At 46.2% G+C, this 27950-nt stretch overlaps 1 protein-coding gene across 3 annotated transcripts; it reads right to left on the minus strand.

The window, feature by feature from the left end:
- Nucleotides 1-338: 338 nt before the first annotated feature.
- On the minus strand, nt 339-27256 carry IDS (iduronate 2-sulfatase). Of its 3 annotated transcripts, XM_016944365.3 has the most exons (9): nt 26929-27256; nt 26051-26187; nt 25062-25239; nt 22698-22786; nt 19852-20052; nt 18091-18261; nt 11882-12008; nt 8490-8663; nt 339-4790 (listed from the first exon to the last, which is right to left on the minus strand). In XM_016944365.3, the coding sequence occupies exons 1-9, from the start codon at nt 27029-27031 to the stop codon at nt 4318-4320; spliced, it is 1653 nt and encodes a 550-aa protein (XP_016799854.2). In that variant the 5' UTR covers nt 27032-27256; the 3' UTR covers nt 339-4317. The 3 variants fall into 3 exon arrangements, with proteins under 3 accessions (XP_016799854.2, XP_016799855.2, XP_016799857.1); XM_016944366.4 differs by lacking the exon at nt 8490-8663 and having other exon boundaries at nt 26929-27231; XM_016944368.3 differs by lacking the exons at nt 339-4790; nt 8490-8663 and adding an exon at nt 8696-8878 and having other exon boundaries at nt 26929-27243.
- Between the last annotated feature and the right edge of the window lie 694 nt (nt 27257-27950).

Consider the following 27950-nt stretch of genomic DNA (forward strand, 5'->3'; position numbering starts at 1 on the left):
ATGAAGCAGGGCTGTGCAGCCATTACAGCTGTTAATCAAGAACTGTCAATGACATAAAAAACCAAGCTAACATTGTGTTAGATCAAAAAAACAAGATAGAGATTATATGTGGTAGTCTGCATGTATGTAAAGCTAAATATGTCCATATCTGCATATATGTCTTTAGGCAGGTAAAAGAATGAAAGGAAATATACAAATGTCAGCAGTGGGTATGTCTCAAATGCTGGGCTTCTTTTCATCTCCAGTTTTCACATGTTCCAGATTTTATGCAATGAGCATATATTACTCTGATAATGGGGTGGAGAGACACAGTAAGCATAAAACCAAACCCCAAACAATGCAAAGGAAAATGAATATTTATTCAATCTCCAGATTGGGGAGGGGTCTGTGTGTTTAACAGGAAAAGATACAGAAAAAAACCTATCACACAGGAAAAGATAAATATGTTTGATTATTTTAAAAGGTGAAACCCATAACCAAAATTTAAAGGCAAATTCACACAAGTGGAAATACAGATGCCCAACTATCGTACAAAGAGAACCATGATCAAGGTCACTAACAAGCAAAGAATTTTAAGTTTTTTTTGTTTTTTGTTGTTTTTTATTTGAGACGGAGTCTCGCTCTGTCACCCAGGCTGGAGTGCAGTGGCGCGATCTTGGCTCACTGCAACCTCCGCCTCCTGGGTTCAAGCAGTTCTCTGCCTCAGCCTCCCAAGTAGCTGGGATTACAGGCGCCCGCCACCACGCCCGGCTAATTTTTGTATTTTTAGTAGAGACGGGATTTCACCATCTTGGCCAGGCTGGTCTTGAACTCCTGACCTCGTGATCCACCCGCCTCAGCCTCCCAAAGTGCTGGGATTACAGGCGTGAGCCACCGCGCCCGGCAAGAATTCAAAGTTAAAACAGGTTACCACTTTCACCTATTACCATCAGGTTGCTTATTTTTGTTTTATGTTTTTTATTTGTATGCATGTTTACTTTATGTTTCAGTTTACTACCCCCTAAGGCAGCAAGAGAGCAGGAAGATAAGCAAAATAGAGATGTTTTTGACAACTTGGCACTGAGAGACTATCCTAAGGGAATAATCTGAAATACATAAAAACATTTTATTCACAAAATTGGTCATCACAGCATTATTTACAATACTGAAAATCTGGAAATAGCCTAAATTTCTAACAATTGAAAGAAGGTTAAGTAAATTATAAGACTACACAATAAAATATATTACCAGCAATATATCTTTGTGAAAATCTATAATAACCACACATAATACTTAGTAAAAAAGAACATAAATTACATGATAAAGAATATGATCAGAACAATGCAAAAAATTCACACCCCCAAAAAAGACAAGATATTATATGGCAATTTTGTGGTAAAATATTCATGTATTTGTGCTGCATTTCTAATTTTTCCGTAACTGACACATCAGTTTTATAATTAGGAAAAAAATACCTTTTTAAAGTAAAGCGAACACAAGATTCTTTAGCAATGTTCATTCCATCCCACAATAGAGTCTAGAGAGTCACAAAAACCTCAGCCTCCTTCGGGAGGGGGGGAGCTTGGTAGTGAAAAATGGTCATGAATGAATGGGTGAAGAGAGGGACGGGACAACCTAGTAGGAGGGAGGTAGGGATAGGCAAGGGAAAGGTGGGGACCAGTAGTCATACTGGTCAGCCAAGGAAAGGGGCATTGTGGAGTCAGGGAAGACTCTGACTGCTCAACAGAGGTCTGTCTAGACCCAGTAGTAGGCACTGACGGTGTTATCAAAGGACAGGATCAAAGAGAGATTTTAGGAAGACACGTGGATTATTTTAGGGACAGGGGAGGAAAGAGGAGGGGTGGGTAAACTACTTGGAAAGAAAGGGAGAAGGACTGAGAAGATGGCAATGGGAGTGGGGAGGAAGGGGCTGATTGCCTTTGTGACCTCACTACCAAACATACTTTGCTCACCTCCAGATAAGTCTTTGTGGGGCAAATGCAGGATAAAGAAACAGCTCATAAGAGGCACTTGCCAACATCCAACAAATTCAGTTCAAAACCACAGAAAATCTAGGAGTCTCCAAAGAAAATCACAGTCCTGCTGTGTTGCTGAGGCTGGAATACAATGGCACGATCTTCATTCACTGAAACCTCCGTCTCCTGGTTCAAGCGATTCTTGTGCCTTGGCCTCCCAAGAAGCTGGGATTACAGGCATGCACCACCACACCTGGCTAACTTTTGTATTTTTAGTAGAGACGGGGTTTCACCATGTTGGCCAGGCTGGTCTTGAACTCCTAACCTCAAGTGATCCGCCTGCCTGGGCCTCCCAAAGTGCTGGGATTACAGGTGTGAGCCACCGCATCCGACTTCTAACGCACTGGGTTTTAACAAGCCCCTCAAGTAGTTCTGATGCTCCCTCATGTTTGTGAGCCACTGAATGAGGGCCATGCAAAATGTCTAGAATCACTAGTTCTGCTGTCAGCTAAACCACATGAAAGAACCCCTGCTCATGTGAAAGAGAGATTTCTACAAATAAAGTGACGGGAGGACCACTAATAAGTTATGTCCAGCTTAGTGGGGTTGGGGAAAGGTTATATGAAGCAACAAAGATACGGTTTCTCTAAGCCAAGTAAAGGTAAAGAACTGTGGAGCAGGCGATAAAGCCAAATGCACTGAACTATGTCATAAGGAATTTACAGGCTGTATTGTAAAAGCCACAGTGAACATGATGACAGCAACAACGAGGATGAAGAACAGCAAAGAAAAAGCTGAGGGAAACCATCGACCAAAGCAAGCGGAGGCTCAAAAGAGAGACGAGCTTCAGGATCAGGAAATGAACAGGGCCCTTCAGTCACGGAGAAGTCGTTGTTGCCAGAACAGTCAGTCACTTAACTGCTTAGAAGATCACCGTGTTACCGTATAACCTCTATTGTAGGCTAATTAATTTTAAAAATCTGTCTAAAATTTACTGATTTTAATATAATATCTTGTCATTTTTGGCAACAATACACTGAAGTAACTTAATGTAGTTTGCTGTATTTTGTTTCACAAATATTTACCTGGAAACACTGGAGACTTTGTAAAGAGAAAATTACTAAAAATTACTCCTTCACTACAGGACAGTAGATATTTAATATTTATTTAGAAAGCTATTGACACTTCTGATGACTACTGATAACTGAGAAGATTCAACATGTTATAAATATGAGTTGTAAATATTCCACCCCTTTTGAGATTATATACACTAAGCTTTTTACTACCACTGGCCTTTCTGGATACTTTCATATTTAGAGAATATAGAACTACATTCTGGGAGATTGACAATGACCTAATATTACACTAATGAAAAGTCTTCACAGTCCTCAAAATAATTTAGAATTTAATGTTTTCTTTAATAAGCAATTAAGATGGAATATTTTCTGCCTCCTGAATAAATACATGTCTGTAATCAACCATCCCTAAAGAAGGATACTAATATATTTTGAGTGATTCAATCCACCCATGGATATAGTCACATCTTTAAATGTTTTCCAGTGTGAACAACAGTCTTTTAATAGATGGCTATTGAGTTCAAGGGTCATATTATTTGCTAACAAATTATTATTTGGGCCAGAAAGTATCTGAAAAAAGTTTAACCAAATTTCCTACACATCTCATATCTCTACTTTATTAAGCATTATTTATTATTTGATGTAAAAATTCTACATTAATTACTTCATACATATTTTATCTTGAGATTTTGAAATCCCATGGTCTTAGAAACGAAAGATAGACTTTAAGACACTGGCTTCTGCTATTTTTTTTAACTTTAGATTTGAAAAAGAAACATGGATTACATGTTAACATAATATTTTGAATATATAGGGCTCATAAGATATATTATTAAATTATAAACAAAATAATCAGGAACTTAGTGTGGTGCCTAGTTTGATATATGACTACTTTTTGAAATGCACTAAATTCCACAAATAATGAAAGTATTCTTTGTGTATAATGTTATGTTTGGTTATTATGCATGGTCTTCGTATCCAAAGGTATGACATAACTTGAGTTTGTTTGCTTTGTATTTATTCAGTAAATAAGCCGTAACTGTTTTAAAAAGAGGGAAATTTAAAAAAAAAACTGGTCCAATTACCAATTATAAATTTTAATAAAGACTAAGCGAAAAGGTTTGGCTGTTACATATTCTCAGGCCAAATTGTTGATGCATGTTTGGATTAACTAGCCCTCAGGCTGCTTCCAATATTATGGGTAATCACAAAACGACCAGCTCTAACTCCTCCTCTCACCAGCTGGAAGGGAGCACATCACATTTGCCATCCATGGTTGGCAAAACTCAAGGCATCAACAACTGGAAAAGATCTCCACCTTGGGAATCATTATACATATTGTGATCCTGCAATGGGTCAGAATCCACAAAATACAGTTCCCCTGCATGGATGTCAGAAAAGTTAGCTAGAAATTCATCAGGATTGAAGCCAATCCACACAGTGTACCTATAGTCTATGGTGCGTATGGAATAGCCCATGATCTTTATATCTTTTAAACTCGGCTTGTCAGAATTCCACTGAGGGATGTCTGAAGGCCGGGGATACTGGCTATAGGCAATCAGTTCACGGGGATTACCAGGGAGGTACGGATCCTCTTCCAAGTCACGGAATCGAAAATGCTTCAGAAGGTTCTTGCCTTCTCTGCACAGCTCAACGTGAAATGAAGGAACGGGGCAGCGAGGTGGAACCTGCAGTCCTGCAAGTCCAGCCAGCGTGGGAAAAAGAGACACAAGTTCCACAAGGTCCATGGATTGCCTGCCTGAAACAGGAAGTGACAGAGCAGAATGGGTTACATTATAAAAGCCTGCCATGGCCAGGCAGGAGCAGTAAAGGAACCTGTCTGGGCTCCATATGTTTTCTTTTTTTAATTTACATTTATCTTTAGCAACAGACGTTTAGAAACACCACCTCGGCACCTCACCCTGCATTAATTACTCATCCAATCAAATAGCAGGATGCAAAATTAGGGCCCCACGAGGCTGTTGGCGCTTTTTAAAACAACCTGAATTTTGGAACCACCGATTTAATAACTGACTCAGACAAGGATCATCAATTAAGGCTACAACCACTAGGTAAAAGAGTCTGTTGAAGAACAGGATATTCTGACTCCCACAGGATCACCTCACACATTACTCCCTTCTGGATGTCTGCATTAGAGTTATCTTTGCATTTTATTACGGTCAAATACACACACCATAACATTTACCATCGTAACCACTTTTTAGTATACAGTTCAGTGGAATTAAGTACACTTACACTGTTGTGCCATCATTACCACCATCTATCTCCAGAACTCCTCTTAATTTACACAACTGAAACTCTGTCCCCATTAAGTAACAACTCCCCTTTCTCCGTCTTCACCCAGCAACTGGAAACCACCATTCTACTTTCTATGTCTATGAACTGGACTACTCTAGATACCTCATAGGAGTGGGATTATACAGTATTTGTCCTTTTGTGACTGACTTTTTTCACTTAGCATAATGTCCTCAAGGTTCATCCATGATGTAGCATGTGTCAGTTTCCTTCCTTTTTAAGACTGAATAATATTCCATTGCATGGACGGACCACATTTTGTCTATTCTTCTGTCAATAGACATCTGAATTGCTTCCACTTTCTGGTTACTGTGAATAGTGCTGCTATGAACATTAATGTACAACCTTTGATTGAATACCTGTTTTCAGCTCTGTGGATATATACCTAGGAGTGGAACTTCTGGGCCATAGAGTAGTTCTATGTTTAACTCTGAGGATCCACCAAATTATTTTCCACAGTGGCTGCACCATTTTACATTCTTACCAGCAATGCACAAGTGTTCCAATTTTTCCATATAATCACTAACACTCTTAACACTTGTTTCATTCTTTTTTTTTAGACGGGGTCTAGCCCTGTCTCCAGGATGGAGTTCAGTGGCGCAATCTCAGCTCAGCTCACTGCAACCTCCGTCTCCCAGGTTCAAGTGATTCTCCTGCCTCAGCCTCCTGAGTAGCTGGGATTACAGGCATGCACCGCCACGCCCAGCTAATTTTTGTATTTTTAGTAGAGATGGGGTTTCTCCTTGTTGGCCAGGATGGTCTTGATCTCCTGACCTCGTGATCCACCCACCTTGGCCTCCCAAAGTGCTGGGATTATTGGCGTGAGCCACCACGCCCAGCCTTTCACAGCTTTTGTTGTTGTTTTTTATTAATAGCCATCCTAGTGGGTATGAAGTAGTATTTCATTGTGGTTCATCCATAAAGTCTAAATACTGTACTTTATATTGATTCCTGTTAAAATTGAAATTGGATTTGCACTATCATTCTGGCCCTTCTGGATCTTTAAGACAGTGCTTTATCATGCTTGATTTCATTTTCTAGACACTTAATTTTTAAGTAAAATAAAAAGAAAACAAGTAAAGAAAGTTGAAAAAGGTACCTTTACAATGGCAAGATCTGGCTGATGCTAGCTAGCTCTTTAACCGAGTGTTCAAACTTACAATACTAGTAACGCTGGCCATGAAGTGCCCCCACCATGTGACACAATGGGAGAATACAACAGCCCATGTAGCACACGTGTCAAAAATGTTACCCTGAATGTAGTCATGTGGAAGCAATCAGATAAATCCAGGCTGTGGGACACTGTTATAGGACAACTGGCCTGGATACTTATAAAAAGATGAGGTCAGGGAGATAATGGGGCCAGAACATGTAAGGCCACTGTGACGACTTTTACTCAGATCAAGAAGGGTACATAAGAGGCTCCTGTGCCGGGCTGTGACATGACTTGACTTGGGTTTTAATGGAATCACTGTGGCTGCTCTGAGGAGGAAAACCTCCAAGGGATCCAGGGCACAAGCAAGGAGACCATTTAGCAAGCTGTTGCAGTACTTCAGCACAAGACAGTGGCAGTCTGGTCCAAGACAGTGGCAGGCGAAGTGGTGGGAAGTGGTACACAGAGTCTGAATGGAGTGTGACAGGCTTTCTCACAGACTGAATATTGCATATGGAGTAAGAGAAGAACAGGGGTTGAGATTATTCCATGATTTTTTGGCATGAGTGACTATTCTCATTTCTTGAGGACAAGAAGAGTGTTGAAGGAAAAGCTGAAGATGAAAGATGTGAAGTCCAGCTTTGATATGTTAGGCTGGCTAAGTGGGAAAGACTATTGGAAACAAAAGTCTGAAGTTCAGGGAAAAGACACAGCTAGAGATAAAATTTGGAAATAAACTGAAAGGCCGTGCAGTTACATCAATTTCTAAATTGCTGAACACTTCCCAACAAAAGTTTCAGAAAAGATTCTCAACCAATCAGAAGATCTTTCCCAGCAAACAAAGGGCTAAAATCACGCCTTGAAACTGTTTAACCTTTCTATCAATGACATGAAAGAAGACAGGACATGCAGTGTACAAAAATCAAATGTGCAAAAAATAAAATTGGGTAGTATAAAGCAAGCTCAGAAAGATCCAGAAAGGCCCGAATGATGGTCCAGAACCAAGACAAATTTAAACAGGAATCAATATACAGTACAAGATTTAGATGTTAAGGATGGATTAAATGCTTAAGTCCAGAAAGGGGGCAATCTGGTTTAGCATAGTTCATAGAAGAGGCACTCCAAAAAGAGCAAACGTCATACGTCATTTCAGAGACAGTGTACAACCTGTCCCTGAAATGCACTGGGCAGATCAAGTCAGGATAGAACTCACAAGAACCCATACAGGTTGCCCACACATCCAGGAGGGGTATCTGGTCCAACTGGTATTCTGGAAGTGCTTTCTCAAACTGAAACTTTTTGGAAGACAGAGACCAGGACAACCACGGGTCTAAACACTACCTTGTGACGAATGGTTGAAGGGCTGGGGATTTCAGCCTAGAGAAGAGAAGATATTGGTGGATGGACAGGGTCGGGGGCATCAGTGCTGTTTTCAAAGCTTTGAAGGACTGGCACATGGAAGTCAAAGTAAACTTGCCCTTCACTGCTGGGGAGGGCAGAGTAGAATCACCTGGTAGATTTTACAGATCTAGTGGTTCACTAGATTGATGAGCTGTCAAAATGGAAAATGTGCCCCCCACAAAGAAGGCTGAGTCCCTACCAAAAGTGCACATCGAGGGAAAGGATTCTCCTCGTCTGTTACGGGGGCAGCCCCTTACTCTAAGCTCTGGAGCAGGCTCTTGTAGACTGTACCACAGCCCTCCCCATCTTGGGGATGCACCTGTTCCTTTGTCCATCGTCATCCCACAAGGCTCCTTGTGGACAGGGGCCATACTTGTCAATTCTGGTTCTGTCACTCTTTCCCCGCCCAGAGTATGGGAGATGCTCAGAAAGCGTGTGCTGACCACAAAATGTTGAGAAGAAATTCCAACACAAGGCAGGAAGGGGGGGTCTGTGTAACCCCCAAAGCCTATGATTCAATAAAGTGGTTCACATATAAACTAAAGGTGATCTTACTGTCAAGCAATATCACTTCAGCATATTTTATACCTGGCTCCATCAACTGTGAGGCGGAATCAAAAGGGTCGAGGTAAGGGAAAAGCTTCTCGCCTGCCTCCGGAAGTGAAGCCGTCCTTCCAGGAACATAGAACATCAGGGGAACATGGGTAGCAACATCAAAATTGCTGTATTTGGCCCATTCTCCATGTTCACCTAGAGCCCACCCTAGTTCATAAAAAGCACAGAATGACAGAAAATGAATAATCATCATACCACAGCTTGTTTATTTTAGATACCATTTCATTTCCTGTTGTAAAAACCAGAGGAAGTAGAAACTCATCACCTAGAAGAAAAATATTCACTTGGAATTACCACAGAAAGGGTTATTTCAACTGAATGCTGCTTTATTCAAAATCAGGTATTTGTCCTCATGAGGAAACCTTTAAAAAAGAAAAAATAATTAAATTCCCAAACTCAAATATCTTAACAAACTACTAGCAACATATACCTAACGTAGGACTCTGTGGCGGTTCCCACACATGCGTTCCTCCCCTGCTAAGACATGCTCATTCTTGACAGGCTGGGAACCCTGAAAGCTGTAGTGTCACCACTGCCCTGTCCTGTGCCTACCTGTCTTTTGACTCATGCCCTACGAGGTCAGGTTTTCAGTTTGGGGTATGTGCCACCTAACACTGAGCTGTGGAACTGCAACACACTCGGCAAATTCAAAAAAGACAAGGACATCTTCGTTGATTTTTAAGACATACCATAGATAGGGTAAACCAAAACCTCTCATTTCAGATCCTTAACCTCAATTAAAAACAACCCTTCATGCCTATTTAAAACATCCCTTGCAAAAGATGGTTTGAATATTCCAAGTTGGAAATACCCAGTCTTTTAAAGTTACAGCACCCTTTTTGATACAAAAAATGTGCATGACAGAAATTGTACAGTGAGTAGTGTTATAAAAATAACCAAACACACCAAAAGCTGCCACGGGTAAATTTGAGAAAGTGTTGAAATATACCGCACAGCATGAGACCTTGCTGGCTCCGTCTAATAGATGACGCTGGGGCTGCAAATGATGTCCCAGCCTTCCAGGGCCTGTGGTCTCCAGAACAGGGCTGAAACCTGTTCTGAGTTGACAGTGCTTTCCTAAGGAGACCCCAAGTTGAGAGGACCCTCTTACCCACTCATCAATAATCAAAGCAGACTTGATGCCCATCAGAGATGCCCAATGATTCCGGTGAGCCGTTCCTCCCTCTGGCTGTCAGTACTGGGGAGTATGGCGGGGACTTTCAGATAGCTCAGTGGAGCTCAGAAAGAGAGGGAGTTCCCCCTGACACCCGCCCCAGTCAGTAAGCCCCGGGGCCTGAGGGGCATCCCCACTGCTCGACCTCTCCACTCTCTCGGGGAGGACGAGGCAGCCTTGACCCACGAGGGCCGATGAATGGGTAGGTTATCGGCAGGCTCCTAGGCCACCAGCTTAGAGGTCACATTGTCCCTTTTAGATTCAGTGTGGCGGGAATCTAAAAGGTCGAGGATCGAGAAGCCTGCAGGATGGCAAAGTGAGGGACCCCGGCAGTGCGACCTCAGGAATCCACTCCCGGAACTCTGACTGGGGTGCCTGTGGAGGCTCTGAAGGTACAGCAGCCAGGCGCTCTGTGGCATTCTGAATACTGGCACGCAGCCTTCGGCCTCTGCCAGCTTTTGTGAGCTGCCCTGCACCAGGCAGAGGGGGCCCCCAGGCCTGGCACAGGGTCTGACACATGGCAAATGCTACAGAAATAGCTGTGGACCGCCTGACTGCAAGATCGTATTGAACATCTGGTGCCAGGCCTCAGCCTGTGCTGCTGCAGCCAGGAGCAAATACGGGGAAGTCTGGCTAAGGAGAACGCATGCCTGTGTGGGCCCCAAGGATCCATCTCCAGATCAGGAGGAACAAGAGCCCAGTGACCTTGACAGCCAGCTCAGGAGGTTTCTGGCTCCTGCCCCAGAGGCCCAAGATGAGGACGTGGCAACATAGGGAGGCCCAGGGAATGATGAGCTCAGGGAGAGGTGGCCAGACCACCTGAGACACCTGTTAAAGTGCACTTTCCCATGCCCAGAACTGCGAGCTCCTGAGACCAGTTGCAGAAACCAGCATGTTTTACTGGCTCCCAGGCGGTTCTGATGGAGGATGTCCCAGGAGGGGACTCTGAGATGGGCTATTTGTCATCTACGGCAACTGCCTCACAACAGAGTGTGTTCGTGGAGAAGAGGAAACTGGGCACTGAGGGCTCAGAAGCAGATGGCAGATAACCAGGAATATGTGAAAAATTATGGCACCTCCATATATAATAAAATATTACAGACATTTCTAAGGGAAAAGGTAGGCTTCTGAGAAATGACACAGAGATTGCCTATGACATTAAGTGTACAAAACCAGGGAACGTTAACAGTACACACAGAACAAGCAATCACATCTTGTGACATACATGTTACAAACATACACATGTATAACATATATCCCTGTGTGCATATGTGCACAACTGATGGCTGGCAGATGGATCCCTAATCCGTTGGCATCTGTTAGCCCTGAGCAGGTGGGAGAAAAGGGCAGGATGTTCTGGCCCTGAATTACATGCTCTGTATCCTTTTTTCTTTTCATGATAAGCAAATGTTATGATTTACTATTATCCTATTTCATATTTGATGATATGAAAATTATTTTCCTTTCTCTAAGTATAACAGTATTATGGTTATACTTCAAAAGAGGCAATATTTTTCAGAGACAGTGATCGGAAAATGGAACCATCTGAGATTTGCTTCGAAACAATTCAGAGATGGGGGAGTGGGTGAGGATGAGAGGAACAAGACTATGTGAGTGGGAAACGGGGGGAGCTGCTGTTTTATTCCCTGCTCTTGGAATGTTGAAGAATTTTAAAAATGCTTTTAAAAAGATAGTTTCATTTTTGGAAAAGTAGGAAACAGCCTTAGGAGGAGACAAAGACTTGAAAAGCCCAGGCTCTCGGCAGAGAAGACAGCGGGGATAGGGGTGGGAGGGCTGGAGCCAGGCGTGAAGAGCTTGCTGGGCTCTGCCAGGATTGTTCTGGATCCTCTCCACCCAAACTAAAAGTCCTCCAACCCTCCAGGTTAAAAATGGGGGTTACAAGAGCTCTGCCACACAAATGGAGGGTTCCTGCTGCATTCATCAAGAAAAAAAAAAAAAGTTGCTACAAGACCCTCCCCCACCCACCCACACCTATCCGTCAAGCATCTAAGATAGAGGTCTCCGGACTAACAAGCTGATCATAAAAATGCCCCAGGATCCCACTTTGTTTGTGAACCACTGGTTCACAAAAGAGAACACACCCATGTTTATGTCAATGGCAATTTTGCAAAGCATGTTTCACAGGAAAGTTCAGATGTTTTGACTCACCAGGGAATTTCAAAATGCTTACCATGATCCGAGGTAAATGCAATGATGGTGCTGTTGGCCAGCTGAAGATCGTCCAAAGCACTCAAGAGGCGGCCGACCTGTGTATCCAAATATGACACAGAGGCAAAGTAGCTCTGGCGGATTTTCCGCTGCAAATTAAAAAAAAATAAAAATGACAGTGACTGCAATTTAAATTGCCAAGGCATACAGAGATAATGCTTGCCTGTGCATCTCTCCCAATCCCTACCCCTTAGTTGATGCCCTTAATGATTTTCTCAGCCAAAATGTAACACTCCTTTCCCTACCATCAGCATCACTTCACCCACAGAGTCACAGCAAAATCTGTAGGTCTACAAATAAGATACATTTCTAAGCAAATCAGATTTCACTTTAGGGCACAGATCACAGTGGATGAATGTGTCACCTACTGCTCCTTTCTGTCTCCCTCACATATTCTGATGGGTTCCAAGAGATGAACATGTACACAGAAACTGATCCTTCAGTCCCTTGAAACACAGGCCCACACATGCTCTGATAAGGGCCACAAAGATACAATTCAGCTCTGTTAATTTCCTGTGGCTGCCATAACAAAATATCACAAACTGGGTGGCTTAAAACAACAGAAATGTATTGTCTCCTAGCTCTGGAGGCTAGAAGTCCAAGATCAAGGTGCTGGGAGGGCCATTCTCTCCCTGAAGGCTCTAAGTAGAAGAATCTTGCCTCTCCCTAGCTGGTGGTGGTGGCTGTCAGTCCCTGGCATTCCTCAGCTTGCAGCTGTATCACTGTGTCTCCATCTTCATGTGTTCTTCCCGTGTCTCTCTCCCCTCTTCTTTAAGGACACCGATCATATTGGATTAGGAGCCCACCTTACTCCAATATGACCTGATCTTAATTAATTACATCTGCAATAAACCTATTTCCAAATATGGTTACATTCAGCAGTACTGGGGGGTTAGGATGTCAACAGCCCTTTTCAGGGAAAAAAAAATTCATAATTTAACACATAACAGCAACCCTGACTGAGCCTTTTCCTCTGATCACTTTCTAACCCAACAGCAGATTACAACTGCATATTTTCATGAACTATGGCCGTTACGTGGAGCTCATTTCTAACAAACTGTCAGCAGGCAGGAGAAGAGCAAAGGAGATACCAGAGAGCAGCACGTCCTTCACAGTCCCTGAACCCAAGAGGCACTTTGGGAACAGCCAGATCATGCCCTGAAGTAAATGAGCCACCGGCCCCTCCTGGGCTGACTCTCATTCCCAACCTGGTTCACAAATGCTAAGGACAAAAATTAATCTTCCACCCCAAAGAGGGGTGAGAAGAGAGCCGTGACTTCTCAGACCAGCCCCTGACTTATCAGCTGGACCCACCAGCTTCTTCTCATCACTGCCAGGGTGAGGACAATCATGAGACTCACCCGTTCTCACTTGCAGTCAAGAGAAAAGATATACATCTAGCCTTCCAGCAGGATTATGCTGAACCCTGGCCTACTTATACTTTCTGGTAGATGAAGTCTTCAGTCTGAAACCTGTGGAACTTTGGTCCTCCTGGGGACGAAAGACACCTGTCAGGATGGCTATGTCCTATACAAAGGTATTCCCTCCTTCCTATGCTAGCCCCTGGACGTAAGGCAATAAGCAGACAAGGTCCTCACCCTTGATGAGCCACCCCATCCAGTGAGGACACAATCATGGAGATAAGAAAATGCTTAATTATCAGTGAGGCCTGCTGGGTCTGTCCTGCAGACCCTGGCCTATGGATGAAATGAGTACTCAGACACAGGTATGCAGCATAAGAGCAGCTAGGTGACTGCCTGGCTCTAGTGGCCAGAGAGCAGCCCCGAGAAGCTGGAGCTGCTGGCTTTTATTCAGTGCAGGCATAATGCCAAAAACCTAGAGCCAACCTGCAGGTAATTAACATTTATTGTTCCCCTTTCAGGGAACCTCGCAAGCACAGACGATCAAAGGTCAGTTCCTGGTCAACATAAGTAAACAAGCCTGTTTAAGATAAATTCTCCCACACTCCCTTGTACCTACTCCTTGCCCTCTGCCTCAGGGTTATAGAACAGCTATTCTCCCCTGGGGCTCTGCAGAACCTTCTGACCTTTCAGAAGGTTTGCATCCTTTCCCTATAGTTTTTCCCACCACTCTGACCGATCCCCCACAGAGGCCCAGGGGTGACACAGGGGAATAAGCCCTCAAATCTGCCTGGGAGATTCAGGGAAGGCTTCACAGAGGAGTTAGAATTTGACAAGAAGCACCTGCAGTCAGACAAATGGGGCTCAGATGCTCCAAGCAGGGGCTGCAGGGCACGCAACAGTGTGGAGTTGTGACAGAGCAGGTTGCATTTGGGGCCAATGAAAGGCCCATGTGACTGGAGAATCAAATGGGAGGGCAGAGGGGTGACTAGAAAGTTAGGTCTGGGCCAGATAATATGGACCTGGTGGGTCTATCCAGGGAGTGGAGACTCCGAGTTCTAGGCCAATGGAGTCACTGAGGTCTTTCAAGGCGAGAAATTGACATGATCTGGGCTTCAAGTTATTAAGAGTCCTGTTGCAACAGGACACAGACACAGATTCCAGAGGCTTTAGACAAAATGGTACTAGGCCACTGCTGGGTACATAAGAGGTGCTCACTACACTAGCTGAATGAACAAAACAAAGCAACGCCCACTGAGGTGGTCCAGAACAATGTGCTGAAGGATCCAGAGGACTGTGTGGATGTGAGAGGAATTCAGGGGCATCAAGCAGACATGGGGGCAGGGAGCAGAGGAGGAGGAGGTGTTGAGGAACCCAAGGGTGACTCCAGGTTTCACATTCAGCTGGTGGCATAATTCGCTGGCATTTGGGGGCAGGGGGCGCAAGAGGAGGAGGAGGAAGGAGAAAAGCAGGGCAGGGGTGATGGCCTGACCACGCGGAAGCCTATGGTGCTGAGGTCTCCAGGGTCATCTGCCTAGGAATGGCTCTCACAGGCAGGTCAACACACATATCTGAAAATCAGGAGAGACCTGGGCTGAAGGGGTAGTTCTGGAGTCATCTGCCAAGGCTCAACTGAGCCCAGCAGGGGAAGAAGAGGTGGAAAGGATATAGTGGGGGGCCTGGGAAGTGGCACCTAAGTGGCAGACACAGAAAGGATTGGGAGGCCAACAGTCCCAGAAGGGGTGGAGCTGGCCAACAGTGAGGAAGTGACACAGAGCTCAAGGAAGGTCAGGACCTACACAGATTTTACTGGCCACCAAGGTCAGTGCTGAGGTGAGAGTTTAGTGGATTGGGGAGGTGGAAGCCTGTGTAGAGGATGGTGAAGAACAAATGGACAATGAGGCCACAGACACAGCCAGAACAGCCCAGTGTGCACTCGCTCGGCCTTGGAGGTCAGGTGAAGGAGTGGAAAGCAGAAACAGGCAGGGGCAAGGGGGCTGGCACTTTTGCAGCTGGGAGGGATGAGAGTGGATGGAGAGGCTGCAGGGAAGGTAGGTGAGAAGGAAGATCTTGCTCATTCTGCTTGCAGACGTGGGAAGCAAGGACAGTGGTGGGGAGTTGAGGGAAGAGGCCTCGAGCCCAGAACATGCACACACAAAATTCCAGGTCTCAGTGACAGAGATTATTAATAGAGCCCATTCAGCAAGTACACACTAGGTGGCATCTGATCCTCTGAACGGCACATTAAGGACTCCAAGACTCAGAAAGGTTAACTTGCCCAGAGTCACACAGCTGATAAGGGGCACAGCCAGGATGCGTACCCACATCCACCCTGTCCGATCCCCTACCTCTGGCTGTCCACCGGCTTCCATTTCTACAAGAGGAAAGGTGCTATCCACTGAGAAATGGGGCACAGGGGTGGCAAAGGCCTGGAGGGGAGCAGTGAAAGGGAGTAGAGAAGAGGTCATGCAAACGGAGCAGCTGCAGAGGACAAGTGAGGTGAGCTGAGCAGAGAGCTTGCCTGGGCTGCTGGGGCTGGAGGCGGGGCATCTGAGGGCCTCCCTGCTTCGTGGGGGCATGGATTTTCTCCAGCAGCTTTCAGGACTTGGACTACAGAGCAGAGGGTGTGGCTGGAGTGTCTGACGATAAAGGTACTGCAGGAGGGCCAAGGATAAATGGACAAGTATGGTGAGCTGAGCGGCTGGGAAGAACAGTAAGTCACCTGCCACCAGGCCTTAGCTATTTAGGGAAGCAACAAAGCCAACAGGACCTGGACACAAGGGGGAGATAGAAATCCATACTCTAGCAATCCCCGTGAGGTAGAGCAAGGGAAGTGCTAGGAGAAGAGGTTGTGGTCAGTATGGTGACTCGGAAGGAGCAGGCAACAAACTCCTGAGTGTGGCCCCTGAGGTCACTGGCTCATGTAGAGATGAGTTAGAGGGCTGGAGCTGAAGAGATCCCAGAGCTGAGTCTCAAGGGTGCAGTGAGATGGGCTTGGATGCGGACATCCAAAGCTACAAGAGGACAGTGAGCAGGCCAGAGTTCAAGGGGAACACAGGGCTGAGACCAGCACATGCATGCATCAGGGAGGCCCTCTGAGTCATGCTGTCCACTGTGTGTAAGGAGGGGACTAAGAGAACTTGAAGGAGATAGCTCCGTGCAGCCGACACGGTCCTAGATACTTCTACATGCTCTCTTTGGTTCTTGCTGAAAATCTCTAAAGTAGGTGTTATCATGGAAAAACTTTACCTACCTTGTTTCAGTTTTATAGAGAAGAAAACTCAGGGAGGCTCAGGGAGGTAACATGACTTGACAGAGGTTAGGCAGCTGGTATGAGGTAGAACATGAATTCGAACCCACACTGCTGGGAACCAACAGATCCAACCATGGGGCTTTGGAGTTACAGTCCCTGGGGATGAATTGGCTCCACCCAGCACTAATTTTGTGCTGTCAGACAAGTCAGCACACCTCTCATGCCTTGAGTTTCCTCACCTAGACAACAGAGAGCAGGTACCTCACTAAGTCCCCATGAGGACTAAAGGCGATACCACACATGAATCAGCGCCCTTCCTGGCACACAGTCCATTTTGAAGGGTCATTTTAAGTGACCATCACTAATAAAGCATCCAGGTGCAGCCTCAGAGCCAGTTCAAGCCACTTCACCATCAGGAGCCCAGAAACACAAAATTAGAAAACAAACAGATGGATGCATTGCTTTCCAAACTCTCAGTGAAACAGGAATCAAATAGATTTGAGGAATGTACACCTCTCACCAACCAAACTCTTGTTGTGCAAACTCAGGGGCCAAGTAAGTTTGGATAGCAAGGGATATCTGTATGCAGTGGTTTTGTTCTGTGTTTGCTTTAAACAATACTCTACAGCAGAGGCTCTCAAACTTCTGATGAATCAGAATCACCTGGTGTGCTTTTTTTTTTTTTTTTTTTTTTTTAAGAAATGTCGGTTGTCAGGTCAAGTTCCACCTCCAGCTTCCAATTGTGTAAATCTGAGTGGACCAAGACTTTGCATTTCCAACAAGCCCTCCCAGAAATTCTAAGGCAGGTAGTCCAGGATGCACACTTTGAAAACACTGCCATCTTCCATCCGCTATAGCTTGCCTGCCACAGCATTCATGTGGTAAGAGAAGGGCAGGGTTCTGTGTGGAATATTCCAGAAAGAGCATTAGTCAATGTGTATTCTGCTCTCCAGGGAGAAAGGGTGACTGATGAGTCAGTGTGAGGATTCTAATTGTGTGGTTGCTCCGCCCCTAAATCATGGCAAAGGAATGCCGGACATCACAGCTGGGTGGCACTGGCCATGATGGTGTCCCAGTTCCCTCTGCACCAAGGGCCTGCTCACCAAGCCACCCCCTGAGAGTGACAGCTAGCCAGGATGGGCTTTCCCACAGAGGGAACCTGCAAGTACCAGCAAACCAAGCATTCTGGGCTGCTCGGGAGTTGCCCATCACTCTACAATTAATGAGCTGTCACCTGAACAGTATCCCCTGGGTTAGGAACGGTCACCCGGGCTGGTTCCCCACCTCTGTGTCCACACACAACAAGTCACCAACTCTCTGGACATTCCCTTCTTTAGAAAGTAAGACACTGGTTGGGAGAGTCCTGATCCAGGCAACACTGCCTGTGTCCTAAATACCTATAGGACACCTCCACCCCAGCACTTTGCCTGATAACTCACACAAAGAAAGCTCTTAATAAGACATTATAGGTGGAGTTGTGTCTACTGAGAAGAGTGGTTTCACCTACGACACTATGTCATCAGTGTCCAATACATCCCCAAACTATGTCCTTGATACCTGAAAGTCCACAGGAATTGGGCCATACGGCACACTGATGTTTAAGGCTTGGACGTCTTCCCGTTGCCTGATGTCCATCCAGGGGTTGTAGGCCACAGGGGGTAGGCCATCAGGGACCTCGGGATCGGGGGCCAGGGTGATGTTCTCCAAGGGATACAACTTCTGAAATTCCTTGGGGAAAAACACAAAGCCACAAAGTTGTCACTCTTTTAGCAAAAGCACAAGCTTGTGGCTCTATCACTGTCTATACTGCCTTTTCTCTAAGCCTGGGATGCATCTGAGTGGTGGCTCACTAGCATTCCCCACGTGCTCGGCCCTGACCTGGAAGTCCAGCCTTAAGTTACTCTCATGAGATGCCAATGGCAATGAAATCATACGACTTCTGTTTCCTACAAACTGAGCAGCAACAACTCTCTTCCTTCATACAAACAGACGCCCTTCTGTTCCTGTCCCCACCTCCTGCCTGGCTAGAAAAGTGTGGTGAGGTGTTGGGTTCCCAAAACCACCCTCAGGTTCAGCAATTCACTAGGGGAACTCATAGGATTCAGCATTTAGTCTCACTCACAGCTATGACTTATTACAGTGAAACACACTCAGCAAAGAAAAAAGGCACATGAGGCAAAGTCTAGAGGAAACTAGGCACAAGCTTCAAGTCCTCTTCCAGGGAAGTCACATAGGATACTTACTTCTCCCAGCAACGAGTTGTGTGACAATACATGTGAAATGCTGCTAACTAGGGAAGCTCATTAAAGCCTCATTATCCAGTTTTTATTTGGGGCTGGTCAGGTAGGTACTATCTGTCTGGAACATATCAAAATTCCAGGCTCCCAGAAAAAAAAAAACAAACCCAGGGGTTTATCATCAACCATAATGTTTGTCTAAACGGTTTAAGCATAGTAAGCCAATTCTGGGAATAGTGGGAACACTTCGGAAATCAAAGTTCCCAGATGCCAGCCAAGGGCTAGACTTATAAGCAGGCCTTTCAAAGAATCACAGCCAGGCCAGCTTTGTTAACTGTTTTCTGCAAAGAGGCAGGAGAGGTGAACCTCACAGCCTTCTTCTATCAAGGGGGCTGACAGCTCCTACTAGGAAAGCAAGATCCCCTGGGCCAATCAAAGCAAGATACCTGCAACATCAAAGAGCATACTGCTGGTCTCTACTGTCATTACATGTGAGGGGCATTCTCTGCAAAGTCAAAAGGATGGGATGCTCAGGCCCTCATAAAACATGATAGGGAAAAATGGAAAAGGATTCTAAAACAGAAAAGACTACATGCTCTAAATGACATACAAGCAAGTACAGGATTTGAGGTTCCAAGAAGCAATGCAGTGCTTTGTGTTTAGATGATCTAACCTGACAGGCTCAGGGGGAACAGGCAGTTTTTGAAGAGAGTTTCACATTCCCTGGGGCTGTTTTGGAAGGGCCATCCCTTATTACAGGCTTTGGCAGCCAGCTCTGATTCACTACTCTGTGGTGATCTCACCATCCAACCCAACATCTGCTCAATAAGTTCAAGGAAAGGAAATCAAACCCTCCAGTGGAGTGAAGCGGAAAGCCAAGCATTTCTTACAAGATTCTTACATGTTCTTGGCCTTGACTTCTAAATCCCATCTTTACTCCACTGAGGACACTAGTACCCATCAGGCAACCATGGTGCCTGGCGATGGCAGGATGTAGCCACCTTCCCTGTGCAAATCCCTCCCTCAACAAACAACACAGCTGTCGCAGCTGTGCTGGATCAGCCCTCAACCAGCTCTTCACCTTGGGGTATCTGAAGGGGATGTGTGGCTTATGATACCCAACGGCCAGGAAGAAAGGACTGGCTGACGTTTTCATCTTTTCCAACAACTGTATGGCTTGCTCAGTGCTCTGTTTGTCAGGCAAGGTGCCCTCGGGAACATCCAGCACATCCACAGGGCAAAGCAGGTTGGCATGGAGTTCTCCATCTGGCCCTCGACATGTCTTTCAAAACAAAATAATATAACATCAGCTTTTTAAGTGCAAGAAATGGAAGCCATGAAGGCTACACACACAGATTTAATGTTCACATAATCAGCCCTTCACGTGTTAGTCACTCAGACTGAACAGAGACATCAGAAGTAGAACTAAGACAGAAAAGTGTTTCTTGTTTTCCAGGCAGGGGCCAGAAATCCACTAGCACTTGGTTTCTTGCTACTAATACTCTTTCTCCAGATCATAACTAATTAAAAGAAACCCCGATAGACTAATTATAAAAAAAAATCCATCTCTAATTCAACAATAAAAAAATGCCAATTAAAAATGGGCAAAGGATTTGGATAGACATTTCTCCACAGATGATATACAAATGGCCAATTGAACATGGAAATGTGGCTAACATCATTAGTCATTAGGGAAATGCAAATCAAAACCACTTCACACCCAAAAGGATGGTTATAATTTTTTAAGATGGAAAATAACAAGTGTTGACAAGGATGCAGAAAAATTAGAACCCTCTCACATTGCTGGTGGGAATGTAAAATAGTGCAGCCACTTTGAAAGCCAGTCTGGCAATTCCTCAAACAGTTAAACATAGTTATTATACCCAAAAAAATTAAAAACATATGCCCATAAAAACACTTGTACAAAAATGTCGAAGGCAGCATTATTCCTAATAGTCAAAAGTAGAAACAACCCAAATATCCATCAAGTGATGAACTGATAAACAAAATGTGGTACAATAGACAATTATGCAGCCATAAAAAGGAATGAAAGGCTGGGTGCGGTGGCTCACACCTCTAATCCCAGCACTCTGGGAGGTGAGTGGATTGCCTGAGGTGAGGAGTTGGAGACCAGCCTGGCCAACATGGTGAAACCGCGTCTCTACCAAAAATACAAACATTAGCTGGGTGTGGTGGTGGGCACCTGTAATCCCAGCTACTCGGAAGGCTGAGGCAGGAGAATCATCGCTTGAACCTGGGAGGTGGAGGCTACAGTGAGCTGAGATTGCGCCATTGCACTCCAGCCTGGGTGACAAGTGTGAAACTCCATCTCAAAAAAAAAAAAAAAAAAAAAGGAATGAAGTACCAATTTATACTGTTATGTGGCTGAACCTCAAAAACATTATTCTAAGTGAAAGAAGCCAGAAACAAATGGCTACATAGTGTATGACTCTATTTATACCAAATGGACAAAATAGGCAAATCCATGGAGACCAAAAATAGTTCAGTTGTTGTCCCACGCTGGGTGCTGAGACAAAATGAGGAACGACTGGTAATGGGTACAGGGTTTCTTTTGAGAGCGATAAAAATTATCTAAGATCGATTTGGGTGATGGCTGCATAGCTCCGTGAGTATACTAAAAACCATTAAATTATATACTTCAAAAGGGAGAGTTTTATGGTATATGAACTCTATTTTAATTAAAAAATTAAAAAGAAAAAAAAAACCCGTTTCAAATTTCAAAGACAGGCTAAGGCTTGTAAGTGACAGGGTCCCAATCAACTTGATAAGGTGACAGTCCATGGAATTTCCAGATCTTCAGCTACACTAGGCACAGAATGAAACCTCCTGCTTTGCTTCCTAAAGTAGACATGCTGGCCGTGAGACCAAAGTTAGTTCTGACCATGATTTGTATACCACAAAGACCGAGGGGCTGTGTCAGCTGCTGTTCCATCTCAAAGAGTGTTGCCTTTTCACAGCCCTGCCTTGCTCACCCCACCCTTTGGCAGGACAGCCCAGCACCCGCCTCAGACCACTTGTTCATCATCTATATATACACGATTTGCAGCACTCGAGGGAGATTTAGTATTGTCAGACCCACCACTTTGAGAAGAAATGGGTAGGGGGCAGTTAGGGCAAGGACCTGGCATTCGTAAGTGACGCCACTAAAAAGAAGCAAGATGGCTTCAGGGAATTAAGATGGGATCTTCCCTATTCAAGCCACAAGCCAAAGGCCAGAGCTCACGGTTTTCACTGTATGCTGAAATGGAAAGCTGTCAAGAATTTAGAACAATACCTTCCACCTCACTTCCAAATTCTCACCCTTCCCAACATGATGTTTACTAAAACCTCAGAGATACATTTCATGTCTCAGTTCCCCAGCTGGTTTTCTGAGTTTCTTAAATGTGGGTTTTAGTTTCATTTATACATTTGGGATTCCTCTAAACCAAGATTTTCTTTGTAGGTTACTTTTTTTCATAATGCTCTAAAAATTCAAAACCCCTATCAGAGGTCTCAGCTGCTGAACATACACATTAGGTCAGAGACAGATACACGGCATGCCTTTCTCCCATTCTGGGCTGAGGCTCCTGGAGCTCAGCCTCTTTTCTCCCTCCCATGTCTCAGCATCTCCTACAACTCTCAGTCTCATCCAGCGTGAGCACTGGGGAGCTATTCAATGAGTCTGACACGTTAGAGCCCAAGGTTTTAGAACAAGTAGCACCCACCAGCTTCTAGAATGAAGCCACTGCTCCTGTCGGGCCTAATGCTGAAGATCCCAACACTTACTTCTGTCAAAACATTATCACAAATGAAACCCACAACTTCGTGGTATATAACCAGCTTCACAGAACATGCAGCATACCCAGTAGTTTATGTGACAAAGGAAAAAGTGGTTCCTCTTCAGAAATGTCCCTTTCACAGCCTTACCTTAGTGTTTTCATACTTCTCAGAGGAAGGATGATAAGGTGGAAAAGACCAGCTATACGGAGAATCATCGGTATGGTTAGAAGATATCCCTTGGAAAAAAAAAAAAAGGTTGTTAAAACATGATGAGTCTTTCAACACCCCACTCCCCATAATTAAAACTCTGTAAACAAATGGGCAAGTGGAACCTCCCTTCTTTGGGGCTCAGTTTCCTCATCTACAAAAGTCCCCTCTAAAGCCAAACTCTCTAGTTTCTATTTGAGAACTAAGCATCTGACTTCCTGGTCCCTAAGCCCTGATGATTTGTGCTAGGCTCTGTGGAAGGGACCCACAAGGACAAGATCAGTCAGCTCCTTAGAGCCCATGCTGAAACCTATCTCTCACCCTATGAAGGAGGCAGCAGAGGCATCAGCACCACCAGGGAGCCGATGGGGGCAGGAGAGGGAGGCTCAGGGAAGGTATGTGACTTACCTATGCTAACCAGATATTAGATAAGGGAGCCAGGACTCAAAACCTTGTTTTAGAATTCCAAGTTCAAGTGCTCATTCATGAAGCAGAAACCCACCCTTAAGCTTAGTAGTTTATAGTTTATTGGTGAAGACAGTATAACAGCACTGGAAACCAAGGAAGGACTGCCAGCTTTCAAAAGCATCGAAGTGCCAAGTGGGGGATCCTCCAAGCACAGAGGTTATTGTGAGTCAGGTGAGGACTGGCAGGGAGGACTTCTAGGAGCCAGTGAGGCCTGTGAGGGATCTGAAGGGAAGTGCTGCCTATAGTGGTTAGCTGGGAGTGGAGGGGATCACAGGCAGAACCTGGTGAGAAAGCATCAGCAGCAGTCACACAGTGGGACTCCCATAGGGAGTACCAGAAGAGACAGGAATGGAGAGAAAGAGGGCAGCGGGTGGAGGGCCTATGAAGACAGCAAGCACTGTGGAAAGAGCACACAGGAAGCCAACAACCACAGGTCCAAATCCTGATGCTGCCTCTTAGCATCCTTGCAATCTCTGGCAAGCTACTTGACTCCCATGAGCCTTCATGTCTTCCTTGGGAAATGATGATGATGATAAAAACCCACCTTGCTTGCTGTTGGGAGGATTAAAGGAGTGGCCAGCATGGTAAACGGTACATACCTGGCACACAGTGGTGGCTACTGTCATCTTGAAGCAGGCCCAATGCTAACAGAAAAAGGTCTTGGGAACAAAAATTCAGCTGAAAAATGTGTTCCCACAAGGGCTGCAGGGAAAGGTTTATTCTCTGAGAAGGACATGGTGCTTAGAGCCTGATGCCAAAATCCAATCATCAGGAGGGAGGAGGTCAAGCAACATCACTCAGTCCTTGCCTGGTTTCCCCTCCCAAAGCACAATCTCCTCCCTCTGCTGTGTTTCCTCCTCTCTCCAAAATCATCACTTCCCTCCAGCTGCATTTGGGCAAGGGGTATGGTAATGAGAACACCAAACTGCAGAAAGTTCTCCTGACACTGGACTTTTGGCTGTGCAATGATTCCTGACAGGTTCACCTCTGAAACTGGCCTGACTTAGTAGAGCTGAATGTCACTCTCAACCTGGGCTGGCCAGCTGAGTTCCTGCAGAAGGCTGCCAAGCCTGCCGGTGTAACCACTGAGCAAAGGGAAAGAGACTGAAAACATTCGTCATTCCCAAATGATAAGCATTATTGTCCCTATGGTGCTCTTGTTTTCCAATACTTTTTTCTCCATTTTTTTTTTCTCAAACACTCATGCATTACTTCTATAAATAAAAAGTTTTAAAGTTTGTTTGCTTTTCACTATCCCCATATTGGCATTAAAGAGAGCCAGTTTATCAGGCAGCATTTGAGGTAAGGAATGTCCGTCTCTGGGACCCTATAGATCCTGGGTACCAGATTACACTCATCTTTCTGACCTAATTCACAGAGTGGATAGCAGCCCCCACCTAAGCACAGCCCCCTCACTGGGCAATAAGTCAGCAACAGCAATGCTGGCCACACGGGAGGCCCTCAGGTGTCCTCACCCCACCCCTAGGTTTACTGACAGGTACCCTGCAGGGGAGAGGGTGGGGCCCTGAGCTGGACTCCACCCAACACTGCCACCTCCCCAGCCTGTGTCCTCCCTACCACCCGAGGAGCTGAAGGACCCAACAGCACACCCTCAGTGGTTTCTGAAAGGAAGCAAAGCTCTTTCTACCCTTTTTCACTTTGGGTGAAAACGTGGCTGGGTTGACAAGTCAGTTTTTTAGAAAGGAAGCACTGACTAGCGAGGGACTCGCCCAGCCAGAAGAGGGCTCTGCAAAGACAGCCCCATCCCCAGGATGGGAATGCTGGATTCAGACACCACAAACCAAGAGAACCCAGACTCTGGACATGGAGCAGTACCAGGGTGAAAGACTTTTCCCACCGACATGGTCACATAGCCATTCTCCTTGAAGTACTGGGGGATGGTGGAGAAGTTTCCAGCGTGCACCCTCCAGTAGGAGTTGAAGTCGTACAGGCGGGTGGTGTCAGGTCTCCTGCCAGTGAGGAAAGAAACGCGGCTCGGGGCGCACACTGCTTGCTGTTAGGGAGCAGAAGCAGAGGTAAGCATCGCCACAGCAAAACATGTCTGCCATCTCTTAGGTAACCAAGCAACCGCCCTCCCGAGGCCCCTAGCAAACAGCTTGGTAGCTGAGTCATGCAGAGCTCAAACCAGACACTGGGATTTGGGTGTCACCTAGGCAACAGACGCTTCCGGGAGAGAAAAGGGAAGCAATCAGCCCCTGAAACCAGCAGATGCTTATCTCCTCCTACGCAATGGCAAACAGCTTGGTAGCTGAGTCATGCAGAGCTCAAACCAGACACTGGGATTTGGGTGTCACCTAGGCAACAGACGCTTCCGGGAGAGAAAAGGGAAGCAATCAGCCCCTGAAACCAGCAGATGCTTATCTCCTCCTACGCAATGGCCTCCCCAGGCACACAGAGCGGCCAGTGTTGCTGGGGGCAGAGCCATGAGGGGGTTCAGGGAGCAGAGCCACCCTGGCTAGCTCTCACCTGAGGCCCAGTCTGCAGACCTGTGGGTGCCCTTCTGCAGCACCCCTTCCTTCTGAGCACCAGGCAAGCGCCCGTTCTGGGAGAAAGCTGGCCAGGGCTGCCATGAACACATCAGGGCCAGGGCGCACCTTGCACCCAAGGAGAAGGCCACCCTTGAAGGTCAAGCTTTCCCATGAGTGGAAAACCAGATTTTCTCCACTACCATTTTCCAGACTATGCTTCCCTCTAACAAGATGTCCCGCACAATCTGTGCCATCTGACAATAGCTGAAGCTCCCCGCCCCCAACCCTCAGTGCACGAAGCACCACACACCCACAGCTAGAAGTTCCCAGACATACCTGCGCAAAGGCATTCTGGAAGAGGAGGCTGTGGGATGCCAGTTGGTCAATATTTGGGGACCTCACCAGCTTATCCCCATAACAGCCCAGGGAGGGGCGCAGGTCATCCACGATGATGAGAAGAACGTTCAGAGCATCTACACAGGAGGGAGGGGCTTTGGTGAGGTAACCTGCACTGACACTGAACCCTCCCTCATGGTAGGTGCTAGGTTACTAAGAGGCCCAAGGCTGGACCCTGCACCTTAACAGACTAGCCAGGGAGGGCGCTGTGCCTCAGCAAGGGTGGGAGTGGGGCTCGAGGAGGAAGCCTGAGTCCTGGGTGGCAGGGTTAGGCTTTGGTCATGGCCTCCAACCTGGGTGAGGAAGCGAGATAGTGAGTGAAAGATGGTGGAAAGGAAAGATGAATTTAGGAAAAAAGGAGAATGATGTATGCAGGAAAGGACAGATGGTTGGATGGAGGAAGATAAGGAGGAAAAGATGAATAGCTGAAGGGAAGAAAGGATGGAGAGAAGGAGGGGAGAAGAGAGAGAAATATGAATGGACAGAAGGTAAAAGGGACGGATGGACCAATGGAGGGAGGAAAGGAGGGGGAAAGATGGATGGATAGAGATGGGAAAGATGGGGGGAAAGAGGAAGGGAAGCACGGAGGGATAGGAGGAGGATGGATGAATAGATGGAAAGAGGGAAGGGAGGGATGAAGGGACGGTAGGAAGGAGTGAAAAATGGAGGGAGGGAACGAATGATGGATGAAAGAAGGAATGGTAGGAGAGAGGAAGGGTAAAAAGAATGGATATAAACAAAGAAGGAAGGAAAGAAGGAAGGAGGAAGGAAGGGAGGGAGGAAGGGAGAGGAGATGGCAGGGAGGGCGTGGGCGGCACCTGTGGTCGAGTTGGCCTGCGTTTCGGATCCGAGGGCGACGCAGACGGAGCTCAGAACCAGACCCAGCCAGGGAAGGCCTCGGCCGGTCCGGGGTGGCGGCATTTCGGCTTCGACGCGGCCGCTTCGGAGCGGCGGGGACAGGCTGCAGCAGGTGGCGCAGTTAGCAGCCGCCGCCGCAGCCACAGAGACCTCCTCGTCGGGAACCCTTGAACACTGCGCAACACAGCCGCCGCCCGGGCCCGCAGGCCCGGGCGCTGGCCGCAGCGCGAGTGCGTCTGTGCGACTCTTCCCTGCGTCCCTCCCCTCCGGGGCGGGTTCTAGAGGTGCGCGTCATCCTGCGGCAATAGGCGTGGCCGAGAGACAGGCGCAGAGCGGGGGCGGGCCAGTTGCCTTGCAAGCTTCGCAGACCCAGCGGCCCGCAGGCCCCTAGGGGTAGAACTGCTAGGGGTATAGCGATTCAGCCACTGCCCTTAACAACTAGCAGTTACCCGTCTTTTTGCCTTTGCTTGTGCTATGCCTTTCACCTGGAAGCCCTGCCCTTCCTTCTTTTTATAAAAGACACACTTCTTGTAAGCCAGCCTCAATGCCATTCTCCTTCCATGAGGCCTTTTGAGAAAGTCCCTTCCTCCATCTAAACGGACTCCCTTTCCTATTCATTTCTTCAACTAATTCTTATTCAGTATCGCAAATATGTATACCAGGCGCTGTTGGTGGCACTGGGGCTCTATGACCCTGCTTTGGTGGAGCTTAAAACAATAAAATATATTGTTTTATATTTTATTATATAAAATATATAGAGAGTGTCGGTGGGCATACCCGGTCTGGAGAAAAATAAAGCGTGGGTGCGGGGCATGCTTGTTATTTTCTATGGGGTGGCCAGGCAGGGCCTCACTAGTGAAGTGGCATTTGAACAAAATTTTGAAGCAAGTGAGGGAGCAAGCCGCATTGAGGTCTGCAAGAAGGGTGCGCCAAGCAGAGAGAGCAGCAATTGTGGGGAGATGGAATCCTAGCCCTACACTGT

This window comes from Pan troglodytes, chromosome X, assembly GCF_028858775.2.
Source record: "Pan troglodytes isolate AG18354 chromosome X, NHGRI_mPanTro3-v2.0_pri, whole genome shotgun sequence".
Taxonomy (NCBI): domain Eukaryota; kingdom Metazoa; phylum Chordata; class Mammalia; order Primates; family Hominidae; genus Pan; species Pan troglodytes.

What these genes read in the sequence shown, in the direction of transcription:
- IDS (XM_016944365.3), bottom strand. Translation starts at nt 27,031, where the DNA reads ATGCCGCCACCCCGGACCGGCCGAGGCCTTCCCTGGCTGGGTCTGGTT. An exon ending in TCCAGAATGCCTTTGCGCAG is followed by an intron (nt 25,240 to 26,050) that starts GTATGTCTGGGA and finishes GCTCCCTAACAG; the next exon opens with CAAGCAGTGTGCGCCCCGAG. An exon ending in TCCCCTTCAGATACCCCAAG is followed by an intron (nt 18,262 to 19,851) that starts GTGAAGAGCTGG and finishes TTTTTCCCCAAG; the next exon opens with GAATTTCAGAAGTTGTATCC.